The 22,169-nt window shown below is 43.5% G+C and overlaps 2 protein-coding genes across 3 annotated transcripts in view; both read left to right on the top strand.

The window, feature by feature from the left end:
* Positions 1-22,169, top strand: part of MMS22L (MMS22 like, DNA repair protein) — a 151,157-nt gene that overhangs the window by 25,706 nt on the left and 103,282 nt on the right. For both annotated transcript variants that reach the window (XM_073336800.1, XM_073336801.1), the window contains exons 8-10: positions 1,154-1,284; positions 2,965-3,078; positions 5,775-5,954. In XM_073336800.1, coding sequence (XP_073192901.1) covers positions 1,154-1,284; positions 2,965-3,078; positions 5,775-5,954 — 425 coding nt within the window. The remainder of the gene's footprint in view (positions 1-1,153; positions 1,285-2,964; positions 3,079-5,774; positions 5,955-22,169) is intronic.
* LOC140908195 (uncharacterized) lies at positions 9,671-11,653 on the top strand. The gene is made up of 2 exons (XM_073335154.1): positions 9,671-10,563; positions 11,152-11,653. The coding sequence occupies exons 1-2, from the start codon at positions 9,981-9,983 to the stop codon at positions 11,301-11,303; spliced, it is 735 nt and encodes a 244-aa protein (XP_073191255.1). The 5' UTR covers positions 9,671-9,980; the 3' UTR covers positions 11,304-11,653.

The following is a 22,169-nucleotide window of genomic DNA, read 5'->3' as shown; positions in this document are numbered from 1 at the left end:
AAGGTCAGCTGTAACCTTGGGAATTTAATACAAGCCTGAAGTAGCCAGTATTAATTTTTAGAATCCTTGCGGGCCCCCATCTGCACTCAAAGTGCCAGAGTGGGGAATCAGCCTTGACATCCCTTTTCCCAGATCATTTATGAATATGTTGAACAGTAGTAGTCCCAGTACAGACCCCTGGAGGACACCACTATTTACCTCTCTCTATTGTGAAAACTGACCGTTTATTTCTACCCTTTGTTTCCTATCTTTTAACTGATTTTTGATCCATGAGAAGACTTCCCACTTATCCCATCAGGCTTACTTTGCTTAAGAGCCTTTGGTGAGGGACTTTCTCAAAGGCTTTCTGAAAGTCTAAGTACACTGTATTGATTGGATCACATGTTTGTTGACCCCCTCAAAGAATTCTAATAGATTGGTGAGGCATGATTTCCCTTTACAAAAGCCATATTGAATCTTTCCCAGCAAATTGTGTTCATCTAAATGTCTGATAATTCTGTTCTTTACTATTGTTTCAACCAATTTGCCTGGTACTGAAGTTATGCTTACTGGCCTGTAATTGCCAGGGTAGCCTCAGGAGACTTTTTAAAAAATTGGCGTCACATTAGTTACCTTCCAGTCATCTGGTACAGAGAATGATTTAAGTAATAGGTTACGTGTCACAGTTAGTAGTTCTTCAATTTTATATTTGAGTAACTTCAGAACTCTTGGGTGAATACCATCTGGTCCTGGTGAGTTATTACTGTACAAATTATCAATTTGTTCCAAAACCTTCTGTAATGACACCTCAATCTGGGACGGTTCCTTAGATTTGTCAAACAGAGGCATTTGTTACTGAGAGGAATTTGCAAATGAAGAAACCTTTACTGCAGTGTAGTGACTGCAGGGATTGTGCCAGCAAAGTAGATATTATAATGCCAACCATTCTATTGTCAACTAGAATAATATCAAACTTTTATGAAAGGGAGAAGACATCAGGGATTAATTTGGAATGGGAAAACTTTCCTCAAATAAGTTTTCTGCTTGTAAACAAAAACGATATTCCTCTCAGAATTGCTTGTTGACCCAAATACAGTGCATAGAAATTGTTGTCTTTGTGTCCGTAGAATCAAGCTGAAGTGTTAAGGAGATCTGATCTTTTGTTGTGTTTTAGGACAAATTGTGTATGCTCACCAATTCATGAATCTAACAGGAGAAAATTTAACCAATATCAGTTTATTTGAAGCCCACTGTGAAAACCTCTTCTGCGATCTGATAAGCTTGTCAATCAGCAAATATACAAAGGTATTATTATTTTATTTCTTTTTTGCAGAAAGCACCTGAAAGCCCCAATCATAATCAGGGCTGCTTTGTGCTAGGTGCTGTACAGATGCATAGGAAAACAGTCCCTTGGTGGTGGTGTTTTAAAATTTTGCCATTGGTTTAATATACCAAATTTTTAAAGAGTGTTATTTGTTAGAAACTCATACTGTGTTGTAGTTATTCATGACCATCTGACAATTGAATGGGAGAGTAATTTTGAAATGCACTGTGTACAGAACTGAAGTGTGTGCCTCATTTAATAAGTTCAGTGTGCTGGGTTTCATGCCAAACGTGAGCTGTAGATGCAGAAAATATCTTTCCATACTTTCTCAAAAGGAACAAAAAGAGTGACTAAAACCTTGGCAGTAAGCTAACTGGGCGCTTACTTACAATGTCATATTACGCTTTATATTTATGCCACTCCTATTTCAACAACCTCAGCTTTCTGTTACAGCTTCTTTACATTGGTCAAGGGAAACTTTGGGTGGACAGACAAGAGCTAGCTGTGTTCAAGCTAGCATGCTAAAAATAGCAGTATAGCCAAAGTAGCAGGACCAGCAGCTTGCACGTGCCACCTGAGTACAAACTGGCCTGGACCTCTTGGGTGTGTACTTAGGCAACTAGCCCATGTTGCCCCTGGCTACGCTGCTATTTTTATCACACTAGTTGACCAGAGCTAGTGCTTTTCTGTGTACCTGAGCAGCATGCTCCCAGCTGCAGTGTAATGTACCCTTTTTTGCGTAACTCTTTTTTTATTTGTATATATAAACATTGGTGCGCTGACTTTTCTTCACAGCCTTCTATCATCAGCAGATCTAAACTAGGAAGTCTAATTGCTCTATATACCAGCCAGTAGAGTAATCTCACATTCTTTGATATGTTGTCACTGTGGATTCTGCTCTAGGTGCACACACATCTCTGTTTCTCTGAGTGTGAGAAACTGAAAGGTAACTCACCACAAGACTGCTTTACATATTAAAAATCAGTCTAAAGAGAATTTCTCTAAACAAAAAGTAATAATCAGATAACGCACATGATTCAAAATGTGCTCTTTGGAGCATGTTAAAATAATGTCTTATTGCAGGACCACCAAAATACTACTATGTGAAATATTGTAGGGACATTGAGGCATTTTAACATATTCCCATGAACAAAAACTCTCCTCAGTTGAACAAATTTTGTTCTGTTAGCATTACACATAACGATTAAGGGATTTGCATGTTAAAAATAATAAATACTAAATCATTTGGAAGCTTTTACTTCTCTTCCCAGGAACATCAAGTGAATCTAATCAATCATTTTCTCTCTCTTTCACTAATAGACAATGAATTGGTATTTAGTGCTATTTCTTTTCATTAGTACTTAGAACATCCCTTTCACTTATTAAATATTTTTTTGAAAGGTCATTTGAACCTGATTTAGTAAAAGCTTAAAAGTAATGCTACTTATACTGTACATTGGTAGATAATGGTTCCTTTGCTATGTGCATGATTTATTTTAGATGTTAATGGAATAGTGCATTGCGCTGCACAAGAATCTTCTGTAATTGTGTATAAATTCTACATTGTTGCAAGAAAGAGAATGGAAATATTAGTATGTAAAATGCAACTTCAGATAGCCTGCTGCTCTGTGAGTGAATGGACTTCATATTTTCTTCACCAGGTTAGACCATCGGAGGCTCTAACTAGTCACCACTACCCCTGTAGTTGCATTAAGGAATTATGGGTTCTGCTTATTCATCTGCTGGACCACAGAAATAAAGGGTCTCAGACAGAGGTAAGTGGAAACATTGCTGCATGCACAGCATGAGGAAAATATAGGAAAGTGTTTACAAAACATTCAAATAGTGATTGGTCAATTACCAAATTAAGCACCAGATTGTGCCATGAATGCACCAGTTCACATCCAGCGTGATGCAGAGTTGCCCCATCAGGAGCTTTAGGAGAGATTATGCTCCCTGACATACAAGAGACAAATGTGCCAGCTATGTCACCTTAGCCCCCACTCTTGAGAGTTTGTTGTGTCCTGGTTTGAGTTTTGTCACTAGTAGTTTTCTTGTGGCCCAGGGCACTGATAGGGAGCAGTCCCTGTTTTCAGGAAAGCAAGGCAATTGAGGCTGTTACTCTCTATTGAGGTGGGAGGGGGACCACAAGAGAAGGGCAGTAGTCCTTGCATAACTGGCCCTCCGACACACCCACCCACCCACCGTTAGGCCATTTGCACGGCAAGGCCCAGCTACAATCTTTCCCTGAATATTTATTAGAAGACATTTCAGAAAAGCTTCTTTGAAAGCGCCAATCTTCATGAAATCCAAAGCACTGTTCTTCTTTCAAATGGGGTTTAAATACGCATTACTGCAGTGCATAGTCTGTATATCATCAAACAGCTTCACGGTAGAGTATTCAGAATTTTTAATGTGAGCAGACATAAAAAAGTCTCTTTAGTGAAAATTTTCTGATTGTAAATTATTTGTGCTACAGTAGCATCTACAAGTCACAGTCAAGATCAGGGTGCCAGTGTGCTAGGTGCTGTACAAATGCTGAGCATAACAAAGTCTATATTCCTGAAGATCTTATAACATAATTAGACAAGACAGACAAAAGGTGGTTGAAGAGAGGAGTGTTGTTCCCATTTTTAGAAATGGCACATCTGCATGATTTGGGTAAAGGAATGGAGAGTATTCTTAACATTTGAGGATGACACCAAGCTGGCAGGATTTGCAATCAGTTTAGAGTGCAGAATTAGAATTCAAAATGAGCTTGCCGAATTGGTATGAGTTCAGCAAGCTGAAATTCAGTAAAGACAAGTGAAAAGGAAAAATCACTTAAAAATCACTTCACTTAGAAAGGAAAAATCAAATGCACACTACAAAATAGAAAATAACTGGCCAGCTGAATAGGCTCTGGGGTTATAGTGGATCACAAATTGAGTACGAGTCATCAGTGTGTTGCAGTTGCGAAAAAGGCTAATGTCATTCTGGGGTATATTAAAAGGAGTGTTGTATGTAAGACCAGGGAGGTAATTGTCCCACTTTACTCAACACTGGGGAGGCCTCAGCTGGAGTACTGTGCTCAGTTGTGAGTGCCCCACTTTAGAAAAGATGTATACAAATTGGAGAGTGTCCAGAGGAGAGCAATGAAAATGATAAAAGGTTTAGAAAACCTGACCTATGAGGAAAGGTTAAAAAAAACCTGGGCACATTTAGTTTTGAGAAAAGAAGACTGAGGGAGGACCTGATAAGTCTTCAAATAATAAAGAGGACAATGATCAATTATTCTCCATGTCCACTAAAGGTAGAACAAGAAGTAATGGGCTTAATCTGCAGCAAGGGAGATTTAGGTCAGAAAATAGGAAAAGTTTCTAACTCTAAAGTTTCTAACTATAAGGGCAGTAAAGCTCTGGAACAGGCTTCCAAGGAAAGTTGTTGAATCGCCATCACTAGAGGTTTTAAGAATGGATTAGACAAACACCTGTCAGGGATGGTCTAAGTTTACTTGCTATGGCCTCAGCTCATTGGGCTGGTCTTGATGACTTCTTGAGGTTCCCGCCAGCCGTACAGTTCTATAAGTCTATGATTAAGTGACTTGCCCCAGGTCACAAAGGAGGTCTGTGATGGAACAAGGAATTGTTTCACTTCTCAGGCTAATGTGCTAACCAGTGGACAGTCCTTCCTTCCCATTGTGCTGGGCTGTGGCAGAGCTCCAGACTTTAAAAAGATCTCCTGACTCCCCATCCAGTGCCTTTAACACAAGATCATAATAAATATAAAAATGTCAAGCTAGCTCCTTTAATTAAAATAAATAAATGTGTAGGCCTTGTTCTCTCTTACTAGATCTTTCCCTAGCTAATATTATTTCATATAATTATTTATCTGCTATATGAAGTGCAGGCAAACTGTTATCCATTTTGAGAACTTGGTTGTGTCTAAAGTTCCTGTTCCATTTGATATATTTTATGTATTCTGAGACTTGTTTTTAAAGAATATTTTCATAAACTGTTTTTCACTTTCAGGGTTTAAATAGTTCAGTTTTTCTTTTGTTAGACAGGTCAACTACAGTCCACACCAGTGCAAGATGATTCTGTTTTCCTCATTCTTTTGAGGATGGTAGAATGCACCACCTTCTAGACCCTGGCTCTATGTGCTTTTGAGCTAGCCTGTAAAAATTCTAGGAGCATGTTCTCCCATGATGACTAATGGTCATCCTTTCACTGCTCTTGTTTTCCATTTGCCTTCTGAAGAATAAAATCCTAAAATGGCTCTAGGTTTTCCTGGGTGCCACTTAACTTTTGTTATTCAGTATTTTTTTAATGACTGTCAGCTTGTTTTTTCCTTTAATACCAAAAGGACAATCTTAATGAGTAAACAGGATAGTATTGAGGGAAATCTCTTTAACATAGACTTAGATTATCATTTAATCTATTGTACAAAGTCATTTAACGCAGCCCTGGTGGGCTTTCTCTGTTCTCTGCAGTCTTTTTGGAGCTGGGTGAATAAACTTCTGAAGAAAGTCTTTGAAAGACCCAGTACTGCAGAAGGGATGTCTGTTTTTGAGCTAGTGCAGTGCAAAGATCCATTAAGTTTTAGCTGGTGGATTATTACTCATCTGGCATCACTTTACCAGTTTGACCGTAACGGAAATGTAGAGGAAAAGGTAGGTTTGTATTTTCTAATATTTTAACATTTTATTTACACCTGTAATCTCATGCAGGTATTTGGTGGTGGAAAATGGAAATTGGAAAATGGATCAGTGTTGTTACGCTAATTTTTCATGTTACGAAGTTCCTTTAAAGGTTCATGATTTTAAGGCGTACTGCTTGCAATCTATTCCATGAGCCCTGAGCATATGGATCTAAAAAACATGGATTCAGTCAGTAAACCAAGTAAGGGGACTAGAAAGTCCTGCTAGTTAGCAGTCCATGTACTTATTGCTAAAAGAAAAGGAGTACTTGTGGCACCTTAGAGACTAACCAATTTAATTGAGCATAAGCTTTCGTGAGCTACAGCTCACTTCATTGGATGCATATTGTGAGCTGTAGCTCATGAAAGCTTATGCTCAAATAAATTGGTTAGTCTCTAAGGTGCCACAAGTACTCCTTTTCTTTTTGCGAATACAGACTAACACGGCTGTTACTCTGAAACCTGTACTTATTGCTGTAGCATATGTTTTAAGACTGTCCGCCTTCAGCATAACTGCTTCATTGAGTTCACTGCTTCAGTAACTGAACATGTTAGAATGATTATCTGCATTGGATGCTAGCTTCATGTAGGTTTTCTATTCTTTAAATGAGGTGTAAAGCTGAAGCATTGACTGCACTCAGTCATTAATGCCACTTGTCATAAGAGGTAAGGGTGTTAATGTTGGTGCTCTCACTGAATTCCAGTCTGGCTAATTACATTCTGCCTAAGTAATTTCCCTTGCAGTTTAAATTGCATTCATATTTTTCTTAATTTCCTGTTATAAACTGTTATGTAGTGTTGCTGTGTACTGTTAAATAAACTGCATATTATTAAGGTTGCTTGACACTTCCCATTAGAAGATCCTGTTTTCAATTATGTATGACTTTTTGCCAAACTTTATCCATTTGGGCTGAGATTTCCCATGCCAGATGTCTGCCGCAGGATGAGTTTCGTAGTTTTTTTGTTTTTGTTTTTTGAAAAATTTCACTAAAACCGTTAAGCTGTTTCTGAGCATGAGGCTAGGAAAAAATACATTGTTTCGCACTAATAAAAAACAATTGGCAGCTTTTTCTTTGGAGAACTCTAGTGTCCTGGTGCTTTGGAGCAGGGGCTTGAAATTTGGCAGTTTGTGTTAGGAGCATTCCTTTTGCTGTCCCTGTAAAATCCACCTGCATTTGGCTGGCTCAGTGGAGTCTTTTAAGACTATAGCAGCTAAAATTGCTGAAGAATCTGTGCCCACTGGTCATGATCCTGGTGCTGATCAGACTATGCATGCCCACAGAGCAACTGAGCAAGGCTATAAAGGTGGAATTGGGCTTTCCTTGTAATGGTTGCTCCCAGCTGCCCTGGGCAGGGGTGGAACTGAAAGCAGGGAGCCTTTCATTCCTGTGCTCTCAGTGACCCCTCTGCTGAAGTTCAGACAGCACGGGGGAGGAAGCTGTCTGGCTCCAATGCAAAGGGGTTTGGGCCATAGTGTGTGTGTGGGGGGGGGGGGGGAATGGATTGGGATAAGGAATTTGGAGGGAGAGATTAGAAGTGGAAGCTGGCAGGCAGGGGGTGGGGAAGAGAGGGAAATTAGGACTGGTAATTGGGGGAGACTGGGACAAGGAGCCAGGGGAAGAATGGGATTGGCTGGGCAAGGAGACTGGGACAAAGAGGCCTGTCTAATGTTGGTCCACATAGAAGATAAAAACCTACTACTGCTATTAGTTACCTCAAATGGCAGAGGTCTGTGCAGTAGTTCTAAAGGTTCCAGCGCTGCTGGTGAACCATGTGGGTGTCAATATGATGCCACATGATGGAATTTCTATTTTTTTCAGATCGCTTTTTTTAAAACCTAGGAAATTACATAAACACAAATTTATGTTAAAGGAACATTGAAGTTGCAAAACCAAGCAAACAAATGCTATGAAATGCCAGGCTTAAGGCTGAAAGAGGTGGTTGTCTTTAGGATCCCAGCTTCATTTGTTGTAGAAGTCGGAAGGTGCACAGTGAATGAGGCAGTGTATTTCATGAAGAGAAAGAATGTTTTCCTGGTTAGGGCAGTTGAATGCTGCTCTAGAGAATTGGATGCTATCTCTTAAACAAGTCACTTATACTTTTCACAAGTGGCTGCTAATTGTGTATTCCTTACTTTCTGAGTGCCCAATTGAGACCAGGGGGTCTGATTTACAGAAAAGTCCTGAGCACTCACATCTGCAGCTGAAGCCAATGGGAGCTGGGCTTTGGCTGTATTTGAGTAGTATATAATGTTAAGTACTCTGAAAAATCAGGTCCTGGGTGTCTCAAATTAGATACTTTAGACCTTTGGACCTTAATCTCACTGTGCCTCAATTCCCCATCTTGTAAAATGGGGATATCCCCCTTCCCCAAATTTCACTAAGGTGTTGTGAAAATAATTGAATTTGTTTGTGAAGCACTCAGATGGCACAGTGCTAAGTGGCACAGAAAAGCCCATGAGATAATTAATGTCTGTTTTCAGAGCTGGGTTTGAATACTGCAGTAAATAAGGCATGGGACCACACGTGGAACAGATAGGAGATAATAAAATAATGAATAGCAGCTCATTAAGAGAGCACCATCCATTCTTTACACTGAATGAGGCGGGGTCCTGTGGAAAATATAGTATAGTAGAACCTCAAAGATATGAACACCAGAGTTACAGACTGACCAGTCAACCGGACACCAAGTGAAACCAGAAGTAACCAATCAGATAGCAGCAAAGACCGACGGGGGGGGGGGGGGGGAAGCAAATATTGTAATGTGCCTGTATTGCATCTTAAAAGTAGGCACATCTGGGCAGGTTGCCTGGCTCCACCTCCCTACCCCATGTGCAGCGCAGCCACTTATAGCAAGATGCTGGGACCGCCAGCCCAAGGCAGCCAGAGCCAGCCAACAGATCAGGAGCAGCACTTTCACCCCCACCCCCTGCCAGGAGGGGGATGCACTTATTTCCCCCCCCCCCTCCGCCCAGGACGGGGACACACTGTTTTCATACACCTACACGCGCACCCCCTTGCCGCGAGGGGGACAAGCTTGCAAAGTCATGCCAGGGCTCAGTAGGCAGTTCAACTGCTGCTGAAGCCTGGCCTGGAGTGTCAGCTGCTGGATCTGGAGCCTGAACTGTGCTTTGTTACAAACATTTCAGAGTCATGGACAACCTCCATTCCCGAGGTTTCTGTAACTCTGAGGTTCTACTGTATGCGATTGTTATGGTTCCAAGGTGAACTGTTGCTTTGACTTGTCACTCAATCTTTCCTTGTGCACACCTTTTAAATGTCAGACTCATGCCTTTACCTCTCAGGGTGGAATCAATTCACCTCGTGCTAAGGGCTTGTCTACACTTAAAACACTATAGCGGGACAGCTGTGCTGCTGTAGCATTGTCTACGTGAACGGGAGGGGTTCTCCCACTGACATAGGTAATCCATCTTGCCAAGAGGCAGTAGCTAGGTTGACAGATGAATTCTTCCATTGGCCTAGCACTGTTTACCCTGTGACTTAGGTGGACTTTACAATGCTGCTGAGGAGTGTGAATTTTTCACACCCCTGAGTGATGTAGCTATGGTGATGTAATTTCCCAGTATAGACCAGCCTATAGGCCTGGTCTACACTAAAAAAAATTATGTTGGTTTAACTCTCTTAGCCCTGGTCTACACTAGGACTTTAGGTCGAATTTAGCAACGTTAAATCGATTTAAACCTGCACCCGTCCACACAGTGAAGCCCTTTATTTCGACTTAAAGGGCTCTTAAAATCGATTTCCTTACTCCACCCCTGACAAGTGGATTAGCGCTTAAATCGACATTCCCAGCTCGAATTTGGGGTACTGTGGACACAATTCGATGGTATTGGCCTCCGGGAGCTATCCCAGAGTGCTCCATTCTGACCGCTCTGGACAGCACTCTCAACTCAGATGCACTGGCCAGGTAGACAGGAAAAGAACCGCGAACTTTTGAATCTCATTTCCTGTTTGGCCAGCGTGGCAAGCTGCAGGTGACCATGCAGAGCTCATCAGCACAGGTGACCATGATGGAGTCCCAGAATCGCAAAAGAGCTCCAGCATGGACCGAACGGGAGGTACGGGATCTGATCGCTGTTTGGGGAGAGGAATCCGTGCTATCAGAACTCCGTTCCAGTTTTCGAAATGCCAAAACCTTTGTGAAAATCTCCCAGGGCATGAAGGACAGAGGCCATAACAGGGACCCGAAGCAGTGCCGCGTGAAACTGAAGGAGCTGAGGCAAGCCTACCAGAAAACCAGAGAGGCGAACAGCCGCTCTGGGTCAGAGCCCCAAACATGCCGCTTCTATGATGAGCTGCATGCCATTTTAGGGGGTTCAGCCACCACTACCCCAGCCGTGTTGTTTGACTCCTTCAATGGAGATGGAGGCAATACGGAAGCAGGTTTTGGGGACGAAGAAGATGAGGAGGAGGAGGAGGTTGTAGATAGCTCACAGCAAGCAAGCGGAGAAACCGGTTTTCCCGACAGCCAGGAACTGTTTCTCACCCTAGACCTGGAGCCAGTACCCCCCGAACCCACCCAAGGCTGCCTCCTGGACCCAGCAGGCGGAGAAGGGACCTCTGGTGAGTGTACCTTTTAAAATGCTATACATGGTTTAAAAGCAAGCATGTGAAAGGATTACTTTGCCCTGGCATTTGCGGTTCTCCTAGATGTAGTCCTAAAGCCTTTGCAAAAGGTTTCTGGGGAGGGCAGCCTTATTTCGTCCTTCATGGTAGGACACTTTATCACTCCAGGCCAGTAACACATACTCGGGAATCACTGTAGAACAAAGCATTGCAGTGTATGTTTGCTGGCATTCAACCAAAATCCATTCTTTATCTCTCTGTGTTATCCTCAGGAGAGTGAGATATAATTCATGGTCACCTGGTTGAAATAGGGTGCTTTTCTTCAGGGACACTCAGTATAGCCCATTCCTGCTGGGCTGTTTGCCTGTGGCTGAACAGAAATGTTCCCCGCTGTTAGCCACAGGGAGGGCGGAAGGTTGAGGGGGTAGTCACGCGGTGGGAGGAGGCAAAATGCGACCTTGTAACGAAAGCACATGTGCTATGTATGTAATGTTAACAGCAAGGTTTACCCTGAAAGAGTGTAGCGACTGTTTTATAAAATGTGTCTTTTTAAATACCGCTGTCCCTTTTTTTTTCCTCCACCAGCTGCATGTGTTTCAATGATCACAGGATCTTCTCCTTCCCAGAGGCTAGTGAAGCTTAGAAAGAAAAAAAACGCACTCGCGATGAAATGTTCTCCGAGCTCATGCTGTCCTCCCACACTGACAGAGCACAGACGAATGCGTGGAGGCAAATAATGTCAGAGTGCAGGAAAGCACAAAATGACCGGGAGGTGAGGTGGCGGGCTGAAGAGAGTAAGTGGCGGGCTGAAGAGAGTAAGTGGCGGGCTGAAGACAGGGCTGAAGCTCAAATGTGGCGGCAGCGTGATGAGAGGAGGCAGGATTCAATGCTGAGGCTGCTGCAGGACCAAACCAGAATGCTCCAGTGTATGGTTGAGCTGCAGCAAAGGCAGCTGGAGCACAGACTGCCACTGCTGCCCCTCTGTAACCAACCGCCCTCCTCCCCAAGTTCCATAGCCTCCACACCCAGACGCCCAAGAACGCGGTGGGGGGGCCTCCGGCCAACCAGCCACTCCACAACAGAGGATTGCCCAAAAAAAAGAAGGCTGTCATTCAATAAATTTTAAAGTTGTAAACTTTTAAAGTGCTGTGCTTAAAGTGCTGTGTGGCATTTTCCTTCCCTCCTCCACCACCCCTCCTGGGATACCTTGGTAGTCATCTCCCTATTTGTGTGATGAATGAATAACGAATGCATGACTGTGAAGCAGCAATGACTTTATTGCCTCTGCAAGCGGTGATTAAAGGGAGGAGGGGAGGGTGGTTAGCTTACAGGGAAGTAGAGTGAACCAAGGGGCGGGGGGTTTCATCAAGGAGAAACAAACAGAACTTTCACACTGTAGCCTGGCCAGTCATGAAACTGGTTTTCAAAGCTTCTCTGATGCGTACCGCGCCCTCCTGAGCTCTTCTAACCGCCCTGGTGTCTGGCTGCGCATAACCAGCAGCCAGGCGATTTGCCTCAATCTCCCACCCCGCCATAAACGTCTCCCCCTTACTCTCACAGATATTGTGGAGCACACAGCAAGCAGTAATAACAGTGGGAATATTGGTTTCGCTGAGGTCTAAGCCAGTCAGTAAACTGCGCCAGCGCGCCTTTAAACGTCCAAATGCACATTCTACCACCATTCTGCACTTGCTCAGCCTGTAGTTGAACAGCTCCTGACCACTGTCCAGGCTGCCTGTGTACGGCTTCATGAGCCATGGCATTAAGGGGTAGGCTGGGTCCCCAAGGATACATATAGGCATTTCAACATCCCCAACAGTTATTTTCTGGTCTGGGAATAAAGTCCCTTCCTGCAGCTTTTGAAACAGACCAGAGTTCCTGAAGATGCGAGCGTCATGCACCTTTCCCGGCCATCCCACGTTGATGTTGGTGAAACGTCCCTTGTGATCCACCAGAGCTTGCAGCACTATCGAAAAGTACCCCTTGCGGTTTATGTACTCGCCGGCTTGGTGCTCTGGTGCCAAGATAGGGATATGGGTTCCGTCTATGGCCCCACCACAGTTAGGGAATCCCATTGCAGCAAAGCCATCCACTATGACCTGCACATTTCCCAGGGTCACTACCCTTGATATCAGCAGATCTTTGATTGCGTGAGCTACTTGCATCACAGCAGCCCCCACAGTAGATTTGCCCACTCCAAATTGATTCCCAACTGACCGGTAGCTGTCTGGCGTTGCAAGCTTCCACAGGGCTATCACCACTCGCTTCTCAACTGTGAGGGCTGCTCTCATCCTGGTATTCATGCGCTTCAGGGCAGGGGAAAGCAAGTCACAAAGTTCCATGAAAGTGCCCTTACGCATGCGAAAGTTTCGCAGCCACTGGGAATCCTCCCAGACCTGCAACACTATGCGGTCCCACCAGTCTGTGCTTGTTTCCCGAGCCCAGAATCGGCGTTCCACAGCATGAACCTGCCCCATTAGCACCATGATGCATGCATTGTCAGGGCCCATGCTTTCAGAGAAATCGGTGTCCATGTCCTGATCACTCACGGGACCGCGCTGACGTCGCCTCCTCGCCCGGTATCGCGTTGCCATGTTCTGGTGCTGCATAGACTGCTGGATAATGCGTGTGGTGGTTGATGTGCTCCTAATTGCCAAAATGAGCTCAGCGGCTTCCATGCTTGCCTTGGTATGGCGTCCGCACAGAAAAAAGGCGCGGAACGATTGTCTGCCGTTGCTCTGACGGAGGGAGGGGCGACTGACGACACGGCTTACAGGGTTGGCTTCAGGGAGCTAAAATCAACAAAGGGTGTGCCTGTACATCAAGGAGTATTTCAGGCAGGACTGCACGGAGGGTTCCAATAAGAAATGGTGCACCAAAGTTATCGTTGTTATTGGAACAAGGAGGTTAGCCTGGCCTCTGATTGATACATGGCTAGATTAACGTCGCTGCGCCTTCTCTGTGACTGACTGCAGTGTGATCTAGACAGGGGAGGAGGAAAATGAGTCCAAAACAAATCTGGTCTATTTCTTGTTCTGACCCACTCCATCGATCCTTTACATCTTTGGCTGGCAGCAGACAAAAAAGGCGCGAAATGATTGTCTGCCCTTGCTTTCACGGGGGGAGGGAGTGTGGGAACGGGGTCCTGACGATATGTACCCAGAACCACCCGCGACAATGTTTTAGCCCCATCAGGCATTGGGATATCAACCCAGAATTCCAATGGGCAGCGGAGACTGCGGGAACTGTGGGATAGCTACCCACAGTGCAACGCTCCAGAAGTCGACGCTTGCCTCGGTACTGTGGAAGCGCTCCGCCGAGTTAATGCACTTAATGCACTTAGAGCATTTTCTGTGGGGACACACACACTCGAATATATAAAACCGATTTCAAAAAAACCGACTTCTATAAATTCGACCTAATTTCGTAGTGTAGACATACCCTTAGTCAGGTGTGTTGTAAGCACCCACACTCCTGAGTGGAGTTGTTAAGCCAGCCTAAATCCCCATGCAGACAGCGCTAGGTCCACGGAAGAAAAAAGTCGAAAAGTCAAAGGTGGACTTCCGGCAGTCGATTCACTTATTCTCCATTAATCATTAGCAATTCTCCGCCTTCCTGCAGAGGAGTAATCCCTCCCGCCCCCCCGGACTGAATTAACTCTTTGTACCTGTGTAGCAGACAACTGATTAGTATTCAAATAGAGTTACTCACAATGTTTTTGTTTTTGTTTGTTTGTTTTTTTTGAATCTGGCATCTCCCACATTCTTCACGTTGATCATGTAATTTATGTAATTAAAGATTATCATGATGCAGATGCACAAGGGGGTCAAGTTAAGCTTCCACAAGCAACCTTAATTCTCACACTTCCTAACTTTTGAGTGCTAGACTTTGCAACCTTAATATTCCTTTATGCTAGTTTTTGTGGGTGTAGTATATTCTGTGTGCCCGGGTCTTATATGTAATGCCTGAGATTAATATAAAACTTACTTATTAAATCATCATTAATGTAATCAAAGGTTCAGACAAAATAATAATACTGCTAGAAGATTCTAAAATACTCAGTCTGCTGTCAAGGACTGATGCATTGAGGTCTTCCTATACCACTATGCAAAAATCCAGTGCTCACATCCTGAACTCAAACCTTTGCTCCATGAGTTGAATCGCCTTGATTTACTGTTGAATAACCCCTGTGCTCTCTCCCTCAGACCAGATCCTGAAACGATGGTGATTGTTTCCAGACCCTAAAGGGAGCTGTGTCTAATCTTTGGCCAAAGGCGAGGAGTATCTGCTTTGGGTTTACAAACTGGGAAAGATATAGAGAGAGAAAGATGATCTTAGTTCATCTCACTTTGACTGTGACACTTATTAATAACAAGGCTGGAAGAAGCCCAAGAAAATGTCCCTACTTTTCCTTGTCTGCCAAAATGTCTTCAACATTAGAGTACTTTGGTCGTATCCAGTGATGAGCTGCCAAAATCTTAACAACGGGTTCCTTCCTCACCCCACGAGGGGATCGTTGCCCACCCCTGCCCCCTGGGACTCCTGCCCCATCCAACCCCCCTGCGTTCCTTGAGCCCCCTCCCCCCCCATCAGGACCCCTGCCTCATCCACTCCCCTCCCCTGTCCCCTGACTGCCCCCAGAACAGGGCAGGAGGGTCTCGTGGGCCACCGTAGTGGGTGCCCACCCCACACCTAAAAGCCAGAGGGACCTGCCAGGGGGCGAGGTGGGGAGTCCCAGTGTTGCTTACCTGGGGCAGCTCCCAGGAAGCATCCGGGAGGTCCCTCTGGCTCCTAGGGGCGGGGGAGCGTAGCTGGGGGGAAGCAGGGGGAGCAGCCGCTCCCCCACTGATCACATCAAAAGTGGCGCCTTAGGTGCCAACTCCCTGGGTGCTCCGGGGCTGGAGCGCCCACGGGGAAAATTTGGTGGGTGCAGAGCACCCCCCTGGTAGCTCCCCATCCCTCGCCCGGCCCCAGCTCACCTCACCTCCGCTCCACCTCCTCCGCTGAACACACCGCCCCGCTCTGCTTCTCTGCCACCCCCCCCCCCCACACACACACACACACCGGCTTCCCGCGAAAGCAGCTGTTCTGCAGGAAGCCTGGGAGGACTGAGAAGCAGGTGGCAGCTTCACACTCAGGCCGATGGTGGCAGAATTGAGCTGGGGGAAGGAGTCGTTCCCTTGCGCGTCCCCCACTCCGGTTACCTGCTGCGGCTTGGGCGGCCCTCCTCACACACACGCCCTCCCCTCTTCCCCCCTCTCGAAGCTCACCTCCGTCTCCCTGGGCCTGAGCGGGAAGCTGCGGCCTGCTTCTCAGCCTGCCCCGGCTTCCTGCGCGAACAGCTGATTCGCGGGAAGTCTGGGGGGGGGGAGGAGAAGCAGGGCGGGGCGGCGCGTTCAGGGGAGGAGGCGGAGTGGAGGTGAGCTGGGGGTGAGGCAGGGAGCTGCTGGTGGGTGCTCTGCATGAAGCACCCATGGAGTCGGCGCCTAAGGCACCACTTTTGGCCAGTTAAATTTAGAAGCCCTTTTAGAACCGGTTGTCCCTCGTGGAACAACCGGTTCTAAAAGGGCTTCTAAACTTAACAACCAGTTCTAGCGAACCGGTGCGAACCGGCTCCAGCTCACCACTGGTTGTATCACCCCTTCCCATCTCTCCTTTGTTCTAACTGCACCTGTTGACTGATCCTAATCTTGGCTTTGCACCTTTTTGTATTTGGCAACCTCCACTTGGAACAACCTCCACTTTCCCAAGCACCCGTACCCTTTGTCTACTTCAAAATTGTCCTTTAAATCCTACTTCTCCTGTGGAGCCTTTTTGTTATTTTTTTATTATTTGTATTTTGGTAGTGTCCAGTAGAGCTGGCCAGGAAACATTTTTCTTGTCCCACAAAATATTTTTTGAGTTTTCAAAAAAATTTCCTACCCCAAATTGGGACAAAAAATCAAAATCTCAAATTTTTGCAAACTGAAAGTCTGAAAAATAATTTGGATCAGGTTGATTGAAACATTTCATTCCAATAATTTTTAAACATTTTGTTTATATTTTGTCTTTTAATTTTTTTTTTTTTTTACTATAAATTAAATTTCAACCCAAAGTCTTTTGGAATTGAAAACGAGAACTTTTTCATTTTGAAAATGTCAAAACAGGACATTTAGACAGTTTGAAATGGTTTTTAAAAAGGTTTCAAAATGGGAAGTTTGTCAAAACTGCCTCTTCTGCAAATGATTTTGGTTTAGGTGAATTGGTTTTTCCAACAAAAATTTCTTTTTGTCAAAAATGTCTCTCCAGCTTTAATGCTGAGAGGCCACATTAAAGACTGATGCCTCTATCTGTCTATCTATCTGTCAGTACTTATATGGCCCCCATTCCTGTAGTGTCTGAGCCTTCACAGTCTTTAATATGTTCATCCTCACAGTGGCCCACTGTGAGGTAGGGAAGTGCTATTGTTACCATTGTACAGATCAGGAGCTGAGGCACACAGACACTGGAGGAGCAGAGAATTGAACCCTGGTCTCCTGTATCCCATGTTAGTGCTAAGTGCTGGACTATCCGTCCCTCTTATTGGGCTGGCACCATACATATAAGTAATAAGAGACAGTCCATGCCCCAAACAAATTACAATCTAAATAGACAAGATAAAAGATAGGAGAAAGTAAGTAGTATTATCTTTATTTTATAGCTAGGGAACTAAGGTAGAGAGAGAGAAAGGTCAAATGGGAAGTCTGTGGCAGAGCCTCGTTATAATGCCATCTTTCTTAAGTCCTGTCCAATACCTTAATCATAAGACTTTCCTACATACGTTCATCTTGGTGTTTGCAAACTTCTCTGTGTTGGAACTACTGTTTTGTCCATCATATTTTTCTGAGTTTGGCTGTAATCTTCTCCATAGATCTTGCCTTTTAGTTACCTTACAGAGTTCTGTGTATGCTTACAAAGTTCTGTAAGTAATCACAACATTTTGTCACAAACCACAGGAGATCAGTTTCAGAGTGGTAGCTGTGAGTGCTAATTTTCTCTTTTTTTGAATTACAGCCTGGAATCTTCCTTGAAAATAAGGGGCTAAAGTAATCACTGATGTAGGCTTGTTGAAGTCAGTGGAGTTATACTAGGAATGAATTCAGCTTACTTTTGTTGGTTAACAGTTAGCTGTGATAGAGGACTCTGTTATACACGTTCTTGCTCTTATTAAACTGTGATCAAAGGTGGGCCTTAGCAGAAATTGCCTCTCGTCCTGTGTCATCTGTGGAAGAATTTCAGTTTTTTAATGTGGACTGCTTTGACTAATATGAAAGCTTTTAAAATGCTAAATAGGGTTTAGACGTAGTTATTTTTTTCTTTAGCTTGTTTAACTTAGTCATTTCATACACGTAGATTTAAACAGGAAAATGGTGTCCAGTTCCTCTGTTTCCCATATAGGGAACTATCCAGTGTTCATTTCTCAGAGTGAAGAGGGGTGCACAGGCCATCTGTTTTTGTATTTTCTCTAACCGAAACACAGACCATGCCACATTATTCTGAAAAGTACTGTTCATACATTTAAAAACCAAATAGGGCTTGGAGAGAAAAATCGCCACTTTTGAACATTGCAGGGGTTAATTTTAACACTGCTGTGGGCTAAGGAAATATAGTCAGAATTACTTGGGGCTGGAGATTTTTGCCTTTGAATTGTCTGAAGTGACTGCTGTATAAGATATGAAAAGAGTGACTTCCAGCAGAGAAGCTTAGCACAGCTCTGCCAGCTGAGCTAAGAGAGGAGAGTGCCTTTGTCTACACCTAGAAAAGCTGCTGCTGCTGGACTCCAAAGGTTGTAGCTGAAGTTTTGTCTTTAGCTGCATGATGAATGCTTACACGATGGGTATGGTTGACGGTTACTGGACTCTGCCAGTCTCAGGACTAATCTTTTTTGGCTTGGGAGCCACTGGGTTTGGAATGAGGTGTGTAGAAACTACATATTGTCTGGCTGGGTTTTAAACAGTTGTCTTCCCTCACTGCCAAGATAACAGAGGAATGCAATTATGGGGGGAATTTAGCTGGATTCAGATGAGACGAGTTCTCTTAATGAGCAGAGAAAAATGAGACCTTAAGAGGGAATGTTCTGGGTTTTTGGATGTCATTCTCCCTCTGAGTTTGGACTGACTTAGAGAGTAAGGGCGAAAACTTGGACATTAAATTCAGTGGGAATTTTAGCATCAGTTTCTACGGAGGCCCTGGATTTCACCCTAGATTTCTCCTGGAAGTAGTGGAAAGGAGACCTAGTGATTTTCCTGTTTTTGATTTTGGCTGTAAGAAGTCTTCCAATCTCCCCTGCCCCTATCCCCCAGTCCACCTGTTATTTGGACACTGGTTTTAAGAAGCCTTATATATTTATGGTGTGAACTTTGGGACACTAGCTGTGCTACTTCTGATATACTGTCTGTGAATCTGGGCTGGTCAGATATCTTGATGTGTTTACTAGAGCTAGTTGAAAGCTGGAATTTCCATTTTTTGGGAAATACTGAAAAAAAATTAATTCTGTTTTGGAACAAAGAGGGTAAACTTTGAAACTCCCTGCAGGAAAAAAAGTCAACAATTTTTTTTCATAGCAATAATAAGGATGTATGGTTCTGAAAATTGAGCCAGGAGCCTTGGAGCTTGGTAGGCAGGGTAGATAAAAATCAATTAAAAAAAGTTGGTTTTTTAATTGAAATTTAAAAAAAAACTATTTAAAATAAATTGGCAAGCTCTGTTCTATTGTAATCTATTAAAATAATTTAAATTATATAAATAATATTAAACAGTACTTATTTGCTACTACATTTTAACAAAAGTCAAACCACTGAGTGGTGGAAGTTACTTGCTAAGCCCCCCTGCAACCAGGTGTTAAAGTGCTAAACCAGCTTTTGACAGCAGTAGCCTCTGCTGCAAGTGCCAAGGGAATATTTTCTTCATTTCAGTTTCTTTAGTTAGTTCAGTTCAATGACTTGTTCATTCAAAGTTAAGAAACCTGTTGGGAGTAGAAAAAGTAAGAGAACTTGTTTTCCTGCACCAGTTTATGAATAGAATGAGATCTACTAGTTCTAAAATCTTGATTGACTTGATGACCAGGAACAATCAGTTTAATTTACTAATTACGGACAATACTTACTTTGTTTAATAAATGTTAGTTTTTATCAAAACATGTTTTGTATTTAAACTTTTTTTTTCATATGTATCCATCACATTTAAGGTAGTTTTATTTAATAATAAAAATGTTGTTTAATTAACTTTGCATTTCCATCCAAACAAGTAATCACAAGTAAAAATTAATACTATAGTAAATAAGAAATTCATCAGTGACCATTTTCTAACATGATGAAAAATTAAGAAACTGACTGTGTAAATTTAAGCTTATAATTGCTTAAATAAATATGTATAGATACACTACACTTTATCTTCCTGGTAAGCAAAAAGAAGGACCAAATTTATTCTAAAGGCTAATATTTAATTGCAGATCAACATGTTTTAACAGATACAAGCCAATGAGAATCAACGTTTCAGTAGGAAAATAACTATAAAGTAGAAATGAAACCATGACTAAAATTGATGGTTTATATCAAGGTTTTCTGCATGCTGATTGAAATTGTGATTAAAATCGATGATTTAAATCAATCCACCCAGTTGGAAGCCAGGTTCTAGAGTAGGAGCCTCGAGAGTCCTGGCTTAAGCTGGGGTTCTCAGGGCTTCCAGATCCTCTGCTGAGGAGTCAGGAGCCAAGCCCAGCTTGAACTGGAATACTCAGGGCTGCCAGTCTCTCTGGCTGTGCAGCAGGGAGCCTTTAAGCCCTGAGATCCCCTGCCCTGAGGCAGTTTGCATGGTAGGGTGTCCAAGAGTCGTGGACCCTGGAAGTCCTGGGGTCCCTGATTCTGAGGTAGTGCTGCCTTGGAGCCATAGACCTTGGAAGCCGGTGCCTTGCAACAGCCCGCAGGTGAGCTGGCAGGAAACCAGGCAGGTTTGCAATGGTGTTTTATTGAAAGTTCATTGAAACTGTTTCTGTGAAGCATTTCAGTGTTGACGAGTCAGCATCTTCTGGTGAAAATCTGTTTTGTAGGAAAATTCTCAACTAGCCTGCTCTCCGAGGCTCATAAAACCAAAATTTTACTTTCCAATTTTCTGTGTTTGGTGTTCAAAATAACACCAAAGTCTAAAATATAAGAGCCAATATGAAGTGGAAAAATCATTAATATTTATATTTAATATAATATAAAAAGCCTTTAAAATTAAATTTATCTTTGTTCCAGTGTAGAAATATCCTAATAGGTCTGCTGCTTCTCTCCTACTTCAGGCACCAAATTTACTGTCCTCGCTCCTAAGCAGGTCACCTGCCTTAATATCTGCCCACTTTACCTACTCTTCTTCCTTACAGAATGACATCTCCCTTTACCTTGAAAAATGGGAGTATGTTTCCCCTTTGCTGTTCCTTTCTGTTCTGTGTTCATTTGTCTTTGTCCTCCTCTCCTGCAGGCCCATCCTTTGTTCATCTCTGACCTCTAGTATTAATTTGTGAAGAACCAGCACCACCACCTCTATCAGCAGTTCCTTTGAATATTTTTTTTGTCATGCAAAAATATGTTATCTGCTAAACACTCAAATGATACTAGTGTTGAAAAGTAAATGGCAGTATATCTTTTTACATGAGCTAGTATTTAAAATTCTCTCTTATCTGGCATAGGCGCTGAACTGAATCATAGTCATGTGAAGCAGGAGAGGATATTTATTTTTTGTGTTACATTTGGAAACCCAAATCATAGGCTCATTATGCTGGACTCGGTGCAAATTTATAAAGAACATCTGCTCCAAAGAGTTTATAATTTAGATAAAGACAGGATTCAACAGTGAAGTGAAGAGGAGAGGCAATGCAAGGGAAAAATAATGGGAAAATAAGGTTACATAAACCCTCTATGTCAGGGGTCTCAAACACACAGCCCGCCATAGCTCCCCTCCCCCCCAGCCCCGGCGCGCTGCCTCCCCACTCCTCCGCCTACCTCCCAGCGCTTCCCGCCACCAAACAGCTGTTTGGCGGTTCTTAGGACTTTCCGGGTGGGGGGAGGGGGAGAAGAGGCGGGGCCAGGGCAGGGATTTGGGGAAGGGGTTGGATGGGGCAGGGAGGGGGCAAAATTAGGGTTGGAATGGGGGCAGGGCAGGGCCTCATAGAAGGGGTGGAGTGGGGGTGGGGGCAGTGGGGGGTGCTTTTGTATGAAAAGATTTCAGTGATGCAGCCCTTGGGCCAATGTACTAGTCCTCATGTGGCCCTTGTGGTGATTTGAGTTTGAGATCCCTGCTCTGTGTGGATAATTATAGCACAGATAAAGGAAGTAAGAGATTATCATCACTTTAAGTTTAAATCAAGTTTGAGGTAGAAATCTATGTGTACATTTTTATTGGCAGATGTTCTTGGTTATAAAAATATGTCTCCCTTTTCTTCCACACCTTACATAACCAGATGTTTAAACAGCTTTACTGTCTTTAGTCTGAACTTTTTTCCACTCAATTCTTCTGCTTTGTAGAAGTGATCTGAATGCCTATTTGAAACAACCATCAATCTTGTCAGACAGGAAGATGATGAATTATGATCCTTTTTTGATTTA

Source organism: Lepidochelys kempii, chromosome 3, assembly GCF_965140265.1.
Source record: "Lepidochelys kempii isolate rLepKem1 chromosome 3, rLepKem1.hap2, whole genome shotgun sequence".
NCBI classification, from domain to species: Eukaryota; Metazoa; Chordata; order Testudines; family Cheloniidae; genus Lepidochelys; species Lepidochelys kempii.
The sequence above is the reverse complement of the archived record's forward strand: the minus strand, read 5'-3'. Positions and strand labels throughout refer to the sequence as shown.